Genomic DNA, 10,050 nt, shown 5'->3' with positions numbered 1-10,050 from the left:
TTTATTAAAAGGGGCAACATTGTATTTACAGTAAACGATATATAAATAATATGAACTGGTCCTTCTTGGAGAAGGCCATCAGTTCTACCAGCAAGTACGACATTTTGATAAAATAAACAGATAATTATGGTAATAAGCATACCTTCTGAAGTACTGGACTTTTCCCTTCCAGAGAGCTCTTTAAGTTAACTAAAAATTTAGTGGTGTAGCTTGTTCATATTGATGAATAGAAACCAACTGCAACACAAAGCCAAAGAAAACTTGTATCAGTCTCAAGTTCAACCAGAAACAGGTCTAACTTCTAATAGCAGAACGAAACTGGTAAATTTGAGGGAGGACCCATGAGTACCCAGTTGTGTAATGCATGGGTCACCCACTGAACCATAGGTGGCTCCCATCATTTCCACCAGTTGGGCTGCAGTGTACTTATGCTACTGCTCGACCAGATATCATTTATATACTTGCATTCATGCGTGCACCCCCAATATTTTGTATTCATGCCAGTGGATACGCAGGAATTATCCATACCATTAAAAAAAACACAGTATCTAATGTTTATACCCAATACCAATTAAAATGATGCATGGACACAGCCATTTGGATAACAATAAGATAATGGACCACCTCAACTAGGTCCTGATTGGTGGATTCCACACTTCACCTCAGGCAATGTTGCATGAGTACGGGTATGAGTGTCGAAATCCCACAGAATCCCAAAAGGGTACTGAGTGTCGGAATCAGATTCAGCTGATCTCAGAAAAAAGGATTCGTGGATTCACTAATATGTTTTAATCAATTCTAATTTTGTATCTTTGCATGATAATATGGTTATAATAAGTAACATATTAGAAATTTTAGTATGTTAGGTAAATATAATGCTTTATTTCCATATAAAAACTTTACTATTAAAATAGATAAAACTCAAAACGCGTGATAATGATAAATTTGTTATAATAGTATTTTTTTTTTTTAAATTAAAAGAGGTCTAGAAGTGTCATAGTGAATCCTGAAGTATTGGAATCCAACATGTATCTGACATAGGTACATCATCCATTCAGAACAATCCATGTAACATAGCTCTGAGGTGAGCCTACCAACTAATAACTGTTGGCTCACAATCTTAAAGTTTAATATTGTGTAACACCATGTAATCAGCACTTAGATTATTAACCAGATCATTCCTCTGCAGATCTGCATGCATGCAGCCTGTGGATATGCTTGCTTAGTCACAAAAAAGCCACTTCTTGAATGGGTGACAAAGAGACGAATTGGAATTACATAATAAACATCCTCAATAGGACGTCCTCATCGTCATTCGATACAAATACTACAAATGCCCAAATTGATTCTGACATGAAGCAGCTGTACTATCTCTTCATGCAAGAAAGAGAACTGATTCTGCTCCTATGAACGACCAGTCTTGCCACTGAATGTAAGCAAATCCCAAGGTTCTTTACCACCCAACAAATCAAATGCACATTTTATATAGAGAATTTATATGATGCCCGACCGTGAAAATCACAAGGGCTAGGTTTGACGGTCGGGCATCATATAAAAACTCTTATATATATATATATATATATATATATATATATATATGCTTTAGACAAGAAAGCAGTGAGGATCATGAGGCCTTACTGCTTATGATACACAACTCTGAAAATCTATATACTATTAGTTATAACAATGAGACGTTTCAAGCGGATATGTAAATACTCTGAAACATAGGTACCACAAAAGCTAATATCAAAATGGAGGCACAAACCCCGATATGGATCACAACTCACAAGGGACATATTCAATTTTAATAAGCCACACTAAAAGAAGCTTAGAATTCTGAACTCCAGTTCTGTTTTTCTTGCTGTCTACAGTTCTGTTTTTCTGTTTATTTATGTTTTTCTTTGTATCTCTGATGGTCCATCTCGGCCCGTCTTCTTATATATATAATCATTTCAAAAAAAAAAAAAAATTCTGAACTCCAACAAAATTGTCTTCTTAGGTCCTAAAATTATGAGAATTGGCCGTGTTGGCAAGTTAAGGCAATGGATATGGGTTTAAAATCAAACTCAATACACTGATTTCAATAGGGGTTCAGATTGGATTAGTGGTCATCAATGGAAAGGCATTCGGATCTAGGTAAGAAGCTACACAGTTCTTACAGCCTAAAAAGAAAAGCAAGCCCGTGTAGATTTTCCACAAAAAAACTAAAATCAGACATGGCATATACCCAACATATTGCTTAAAAGATGGAGGATTGTCTATTACCAGTTTCACCTTTGTATATGATGCAGCCAGCGCCTAGCAAGTTGGAAAAGGAATAACTTTAGAATTTGGCTTTCGAGAGTGCAGAGGTCAATGAAATAGTAATATCACCATAAGCTTCTTCTTGTTGCACATTGATAAGCCCATAATTCTTCAAAACCTACATTGAACCAACTATAAGCAACTAATAATCTTCTAAAGTGACAAATAGCATACTTTAATATGCTTCTATTGCAAATGGTTTGGAGAGGACCTCTAGCAAGACTTAGAGTTTTGCAATCAATAAAGTGGAATGTGGAAGTTAAAAAAAGTATGAATAGATTTCTGAATGAAGCAGACCGAAATGATTTGGAGATTTTGTGCTGAAGAAAACTATTGAAGCTAACAAGGTGACAACAAGGTGATGAGTTCTTCCAGAAAACTATTCCACTTCATAAAAATGAAATGGGAGAGCTAGGAGTGAAGACCAGTTATAATTGGTTGGTAACAAAATGAAAGATGTTTGGCTTTTGTTGCATAAAAATGAATTGGGAGAGCCAAGAATAGAAGACCAGTTATAATTGGTTGGTAATGAAATAAGAGGTGTTTGACTTCTCAGTATAGAAATATGTCAACAGGGGCATTTAGGGCAGTGAAACATTCAAACACAATAATAAGTAAAAGACTGCCAAGAGGTTGTTTCAGCAACCGTACAAACATACAACGGAATACCCATGAATAGAACAATAAAAAAAAGTTCAATGTCAGTATGACATGTTAATTTCAGGTTAGAATTCTATGAAAAAGAAGAGGCCTTTACGAAGTGGAACTCCAAATTAGAAAAGATCACTTCACTAACACAAGCCAAAGGTTACTACAACATTAAAGAAAATTTCAATTTTGGCATTTCCAATAGTTTCATTTTTTTCTCTCCCAACTTTTTATCTTGTGGGATACTGGGATTTAATGGGCCTTATAGAAAAGTGCTGTTAGTTTTTATTGATACAAGCATACAACGCAGTGTCGGTAATTTGTATTTTGAGAAACGTTTTACAAGCATGCAATTCACTTTAAGAAAAAGGAAAACAATGTACTTCGATAAACTTTTTAGGAAATAAAAGATTGAGACCATGACAGGGCCTTTTCAAACAAATGATCCGACTTATTTTAACAGTAATGCAAAACTTTAATGGGAAAAAAAAAGCATGCTAGAAATTAGCTCCAAATGACAGTATTCAAAAAGGACTAATAGCCTCAGAATTTACCAGAGTTTCGAAAAACATCCGCGCACATTGTTTCCTTGCTTTTCCTTCTAAGATCCTGTTCAAGCTTAGATTTCCTGATTGGGCTTTCGAAATTTGAGTTTCTGGGGATTTCCTTTTCAGATATTGTGCCACAGCTCTACAACAAAGGCATACATTTACTAAAAGCACACCTTAAGACCGGAAAGTGCAGTAAAACTTATTCAAACATGAAAGCTCTAAAAGAAACTGCTTACCTGGTCCTCACAGATAACGTATTAACTTCATTTTCTCCGTGCCCTATTACAAGAAGGGAATTTTAAGCACCATATTAATCCTTTGAAGTCAAAATTAAGAACAATGAAAATGTTTAAATATTCAATTTAATAGTATTTGATATAACCAAAGCAACCAAGAAAATAAACAAGATTCAGAATATATAACATCATCGAAAACAGAAACTATGACAGAATGAAATCTTTTACACTTTACCAGCTTGTGTGCCATCTGCTTCCAAAAAACTTAGCTCCTACAGAGATAAGGTTGAGAGTCAGGACCATACAGTTTTTACATACAAGAAAAAAAAAAAAAAAAAACTAGGTGTTTATTTATGAACCACTGACAAGGAAGAAACTCAGACATCAGTATTTTCAAGGAGAAATCTCACTTCTGTTAGAGGAGAATTCAGCATTTCTGGAATCTCTGGAAGACTCGTGTCCCCTATAGATACTTGCTCCCCTAAAAAAGCTAGTGGTGTTTCACGCTCAAGGTCAACTGGTTCAGTAGAGGCTGGCATCCCAGGTGTCAGTAGTATTTCAGTCTCCTGAAACTTTTCTGTTTGAGACACTGATCCCAAATTGGTGGTAGTGGGTGTGTACTCTTCTCTTCTCAATTGAGATGGCCTGAATTCAGGTACACCATTATCAACTTGGGCTTCTACAAACCGAGGGTGTTCAATTTCCATGGCATAGGCAGGCATTCCAGCAGGCAATTGTGCAAGTTGGGCCTCTGTAAGAGTGAATTCAGGTATACAATTATCAACTTGTGCGTGCTGGGGCTCTGGAAGAGTCTCTGTGGGTATTGGATCAAATTTGGAAGCGAGAAAACCTTTCTTGAGAATTTCTTGGAGATTGGTACAGATTCCTGCAAAAGATGCACATTGTGTTCACACTAAACCAGTCCCGCACTCGAATGCAAAAGCTCTGAGATATTTACTGCACAAAGAAAATCTTCTCCTCACCAGAAATTGAGGGATCGAAAAAGATTTGCTCCATTCGCGAGCTTGTGTGGGACTTCCAAACTTGTAAAGTGGAGCAAGGGAGCTTTCTTCTTTTGCGAAGCAACATACTAGCGTCTTGGAGCTGTTTTTTCATGAACCTGTAAAATCCATGTATGACTAAATGCTTGAGCAAATCGCAAATACTACAGGAGTAGAGAACTTAAAAGAGCTTGTCATAATTAGTAAACCTCAAAGAAGAAAAAGGCCTGGATTTAATTTACTTCCTAGAGAAGCCAAATATATCATAGAGTGTATTATTAATTGATTAAAGAAAACAACCCTTCTATGTTTACTAGTTGACCATAAACATATACCTAGTTCATATGAATCATATCAAGGAAGAACCTTTCGAAGGGATAAAAGTAACTAAGATATCAGAAAAACTTACTCATTGGTTAACACCAAGCATTTATCAAATAACTGTTTTCTCTTCCTTGGATTTGGTCTTTGCTCCTCCACAGGTGGACTTGGTTGTAGCAGCATTTCAGGTGACACAGGTCCTATATTATGAGAATCACGAGTTAGGAAGCCAATGAAGAAGCATGTGGTTGTCTCAACAATAATCTATAAGATAAAGGTGAGGAATTGCAAGAGTATAATGTTCCAGATTTGAAAGAATATAAAGATACATTAATTAAAGGCAAGAAACCAACCCAAAGAAACCCTGGAACCAGAACTTTCAGGTTCTCCAACAGATCTAATTGTTGGAGAAATTGGATTTGGCCGAGATAGTAAAGATGCTCCCTCAGAAACAGACAACTCTTCTATAATTGGAGAAAGGTTCTCTTTATCAATCGTGATCTGAACATAAGGTTGGTGCTGTTCAACATCTTTACCAAAATCCAGAAATTCTAAAGGGTTTTCAGAACCAGAAGGTTGTACAGCATCCCGTAAAATCTCCATATCTGGAAGCCCCTCAGGGAAATGGTCCGCATAATGGTTTGGATCATTGGATCCTTCTGCATGATTACTCGGACCAGGATCTTTAACACCCACAACACTGTCCTCCAAATGTGTAGGATATACACTGGAAGGAGCAATATTGTTAACTCAAGTTTCTCAAATAAAAAGGTGACAAGAAAATATTCAAAAATAGTGAGCTTACTCTTCTTCCATTGGATCAAAACGTAGGTTTGACGGGCCTGTCTGAGGAGAAATACCCATCCCCATGTCCTGCAAAGCATAAATAATTTCAGGGATATAATGCAGCCCCAACTACTTGGGAATTTTGAAGAACAACTACTAGCAAAGCAATTGGTAACAATCGAGTTTGACCTCATCGATAAAGAAAGCAACATATGGATTTCCTTCCCCAGGGATCTGCTCTGTATGCATGACAGAATTCAGACACTCACAAACAAGTACATACAACACGAATTGATCGAAAAAAGGAAAAATAACCTACACTGTGATCACAAAACAACAGACACGTACCTGTTATTGTAATTTGCTCAGGAGTTTTGAGATGATTATCTGGAGTCCTGAGAAATAGAAAATATACAAATATATAAACTTAGAAGTAAGATTAAACCTCATATTAATGAACCAAGCATTGGAAACTCTTACTCTGGCAGGTGCATCACGTCATTCAAATCTAACGCATCAAGTTCAAATGTCTCTGGCAGAGTTACTGCGTGGAATGGTGCATGGGTCGCATCTTCTGGTAAATTGACTTGTATAGAGGTAAAGATGGTCCTCATTTGGGTTAGAAACATGTTGCAGTCATGGTAAAGGTAGTCAACTTTTTTCGAGTATATACGAACAACACCCAGTAGAAGGTATGCAGTCAACCTCAGAGCAATTGGGACTTCTGGGAACATGATGCAGTCTAAAGAAACCTCAAGATAAATGCAAGGGTGTTATTAAACATATTGAGAGCCAGATCAGGAAAAAGAAGAACAACTCTAAAAAGAAAAAGATAACATCCAAATCCCCGGGAACAAAATTAAAGAAACTGACCAAGATCAAAATTCTGAAAATCAAACACAAAAATGCCAGAGGTAAAACTGATAAACTGATTTTTATTTTTTTTTAACAAAAATGAACAGAAACGATTCCGACTCTAACAGAATCAACCTATACAATGAAACTCTATTCATTGATAATTAATTGCAGAAGAAAAAAAATTCTCACAGGAATCCAAAAAATTATTCAAATTTTCCAACTCTAAAAATAAGACACTGAAATTAAAAAGTATATTCATTGAAAATGAATAAAAAAGCATATCCATTGATAATGATCGAATAAAACTAAAATCCACATAACCCGACTGAAATCACGAACAGTTAAATTGGACACATAATTAAACAAAAAAAAAAAATCGCATCTTGGAACGGATTCTTCCAAGACGAATTAGCCTAGTCATCAAAAAATTGAGTCTTGGTCCAGGATGGAGCAATAATCGCAATAAGATATATAAAGAAGGAAATGAAATTATGTGCATAAGAATGAGATAAACAATGAAATGAGATTCTTTGCACATATTACTACATCGAAAAGCTAAGAGGAAGAGAAATCGCACAGATGGAGGTCGAGATATCGGCGAAGGAGACATCGGATTTGCGAAGCTTGTGGTGGAGATGAGCGGCCATCCAAACCGTTCCAGGAGGGGTTTTTCTAGCCAGGAGAGTGCGAGAGTAGAACATATTTTTCTTCTTAGTATTCTCTGATTTTTGGAAAATGGAGTTGTAGAAGATGTGTAAAAGTTATTATAGAAGCAGTGAGAAGGTGAAGAAAATGTGGAATGGCGGGAAATGGCATTTGAAGGTACGAGATATTACGAAAATCTCCTTCTATATTGAGAGATTGACAAAGGCATTCCTCAATCACTTGAATTGACACAAATGTAAGTGTTAGGGGGATTTTGGTAATTTTGCCAGCAAAGAGTTGTGAAACATATTACATGTCCTGGCAATTAGGATTAATTTCTTTCCCTTGTTATCCTAATCTTTCTATGTTTTATGACTTTTAGCCCTCTTAAGTGTTCCATATAAACATTTATCGTGGCCTAATTGTAACTATCATGATCAATAGAAAATCTTGTATTCCATGGTTAGAAAGGTGGTTTTAAGGAGCTTGAAATTGCCTTGCACTTGGCATTTGAGGCATGTGTTATTTAAAAGGAGAAATTATATGATGAAAGGCCATATGAACACGTAAAGGTGGTACAACAAAAGTACCGCCCTTGATATTTTTGATCAGATATCAAGGATGGGAAGATGGATGGGTACCATACGGCCCTCCATCACATAATTTCTCATTTAAAAGCGAGAAAATGATACTTCCACCCTTTTTCGAGCTTCCCTTATAGTTGGCCCAACTATAAGGTGGATCAAGAGCCTAGGTTCATCTCATCAGTCATCAAGATGTTCTCGATAGCATTTGGCTGGCCCTATTGTTGCCATTCGGATCAGCGGATTTGATCATATCAATGAGACATAAGCACTACTTAATATGACTTTCTTTATGCATTTTTATTTTTTTTTTAAATGGCCAACATTTCCACTTTCAGTCTTTCATTAGGAATACATCCATCGATCAAAACGCAGATACGGGCAAAAACTCAAACAAAGCAGATTTTTGTCGACTAGGCACAATATGATACATCGACTCATCGAGTATTTGGTTAATACAAATTCAATTGACGCAATCATAACTCAGGAGAATCAAAGGAGTTTTTATTGATTTTGTAAGTCAGAAGTATTTTTAAACATTGTCACCCGGTGTGAACCGCCATATCCCATGTACTAATCCAACCCAAAATTGTCCTTATAATCGGATCATGCCCGGATCTAGACTATTAAGCTATGATTGAGTCTCCTCAGCTTGCCCCTAATCGGCATCCTATTCCGATTTTACATATTTGTCATTTAATTCAAAAAAATAAATGGAATTAAGGTGACACAGAGGTGAAATTAAAAAGGGGGAAAACATTAAAAGCCATTTACCATCCCAAGAGGTGGTATTTTTATTCTGTGTGGTCAGAATGAGATTTTTATTGGATTTTTTAATTTTTTTATTTTTTTTTATTTGTTCATTCAATTTCCAATACAATCATACTAAGAATTGAAATAAAATGCCAATTTCATTTCTTAGTTTCGATAATTCCAATTCTTGATTTTGATAATCCAAACACAATCAGTGTAAAATGAATGTCTCAAGAAGCATAATAAAAAGTACACATTATAGAGGCCTCAACATTATAAAATCCCAAGTAAATTTTCCAGTTTACATCATCCGAGTAGATGGGCCCCACTGTCCGCGTGTATTTGCACGCCATATAATATGGAGATGATTTTTTCGCCCCCCCCCCCCTCCCAGGATAATACACCATCCTTTTAACGTGATTTCACTGATTTTGTAATACCCAGTCCTACACCTGTCTCCATGCGAGAGAAGGTTGTAGAGGGTTAACGATAACTCTTGCTTTTAGTATCTTTTTTTATTACTGGTTTGGTAAAAAGGGCATAAGGCTGGTCAAAATTACAACTTTGCCATTATGTCCTTATAAGAAGCAGAGAACGAGTGAGGCTAAATTTGTTGTTGTATGAAGTCTCATAGGTATATCTCCAGCCCTTTTCTCCCTTAATTAGACCCCAACTAATTACAAACACGTTTGCTTCCTTAGTTATAATTTGAGCCCTACACTTCCGCCGTACATCCCCCGCCAACAAATTCGGGTAAGTTATATTATGTTTTGTATATTTTTTTTTAGTTTATTTTCTTCACTCAAATACCTAAAAGTTAATGGGTCTTTGGGCATATTAATGATCAATGAATGAATTTCTAAGATAGGATACTACAGGGGATTCATTTGTGTATTTAGCATTTGTGTATTTAGATAACTTAAGGCTCTGTTCACTTGCGTTCCCGGGGAAGCAAATCCCTGGAAAACAACATCTTTTTTCCTTGACAAGATAGAATTCTGGTGTTCACTTGCTTTCCTGAGAAAGTAACAAGTCTAGGTGGAAAATGTCAAATAATGACATGGAAATTGCCAAAAGTGATGTGGAAATGTCTCTTTTCTCGCAAGTGTGGAAAACCAAATCCCACTATTTTGGTCGGATTTGCTTTCCCGGGAAAACTAGTGAAAAAAGGTGGGCAAGCAGTTTCTCGAGAAACCTTTTCCTGTACAGTTCCTGCGTACGTGAACAGGTGCGGGAAACCTTTTCCTACACAGTTTCCTTGGATTCCTTTTCCTAATGCCACATCAGAATCCCGAGAAACCTTTTCTTTTCCTTTCCCGTGAAAACAAGTGAACAGAGCCTAAGTGAAACCTGAGATTGTAAA

General features: G+C 36.3%; 1 protein-coding gene across 2 annotated transcripts; it reads right to left on the bottom strand.

Moving 5' to 3' along the window:
• On the bottom strand, nucleotides 1-7,436 carry LOC143860691 (sister chromatid cohesion 1 protein 3-like). 2 transcript variants are annotated; one of them, XR_013239785.1, is made up of 14 exons: nucleotides 7,283-7,436; nucleotides 6,328-6,589; nucleotides 6,196-6,242; nucleotides 6,037-6,086; nucleotides 5,867-5,934; nucleotides 5,415-5,788; nucleotides 5,150-5,261; nucleotides 4,723-4,859; nucleotides 4,150-4,625; nucleotides 3,975-4,011; nucleotides 3,740-3,782; nucleotides 3,507-3,642; nucleotides 2,266-2,422; nucleotides 1-237 (listed from the first exon to the last, which is right to left on the bottom strand). XR_013239785.1 is itself a non-coding variant. In XM_077371477.1 (14 exons), exons 1-13 carry the CDS (start codon nucleotides 7,404-7,406, stop codon nucleotides 2,324-2,326), a joined length of 1,965 nt encoding a protein of 654 aa, XP_077227592.1. In that variant the 5' UTR covers nucleotides 7,407-7,436; the 3' UTR covers nucleotides 1-237; nucleotides 2,275-2,323. The 2 variants fall into 2 exon arrangements, 1 of the variants encoding a protein (XP_077227592.1); XM_077371477.1 differs by having other exon boundaries at nucleotides 2,275-2,422.
• Nucleotides 7,437-10,050: the final 2,614 nt, after the last annotated feature.

This window comes from Tasmannia lanceolata, unplaced genomic scaffold (assembly GCF_043159265.1).
Source record: "Tasmannia lanceolata isolate RefF3 unplaced genomic scaffold, GAP_Taslan_0.1 ptg000003l, whole genome shotgun sequence".
In the NCBI taxonomy this organism is placed as follows: domain Eukaryota; kingdom Viridiplantae; phylum Streptophyta; class Magnoliopsida; order Canellales; family Winteraceae; genus Tasmannia; species Tasmannia lanceolata.
Note: the sequence above shows the minus strand (reverse complement) of the source record. Positions and strands in the feature narration are given on the sequence as shown.

Coding starts and splice junctions, on each gene's coding strand:
- LOC143860691 (XM_077371477.1), bottom strand. CDS start 7,406: ATGTTCTACTCTCGCACTCTCCTGGCTAGAAAAACCCCTCCTGGAACG. Junction 6,590..7,282: donor CGATATCTCGACCTCCATCT/GTGCGATTTCTC, acceptor AGGTTTCTTTAG/ACTGCATCATGTTCCCAGAA. Junction 4,012..4,149: donor TGAATTCTCCTCTAACAGAA/GTGAGATTTCTC, acceptor TTATCTCTGTAG/GAGCTAAGTTTTTTGGAAGC.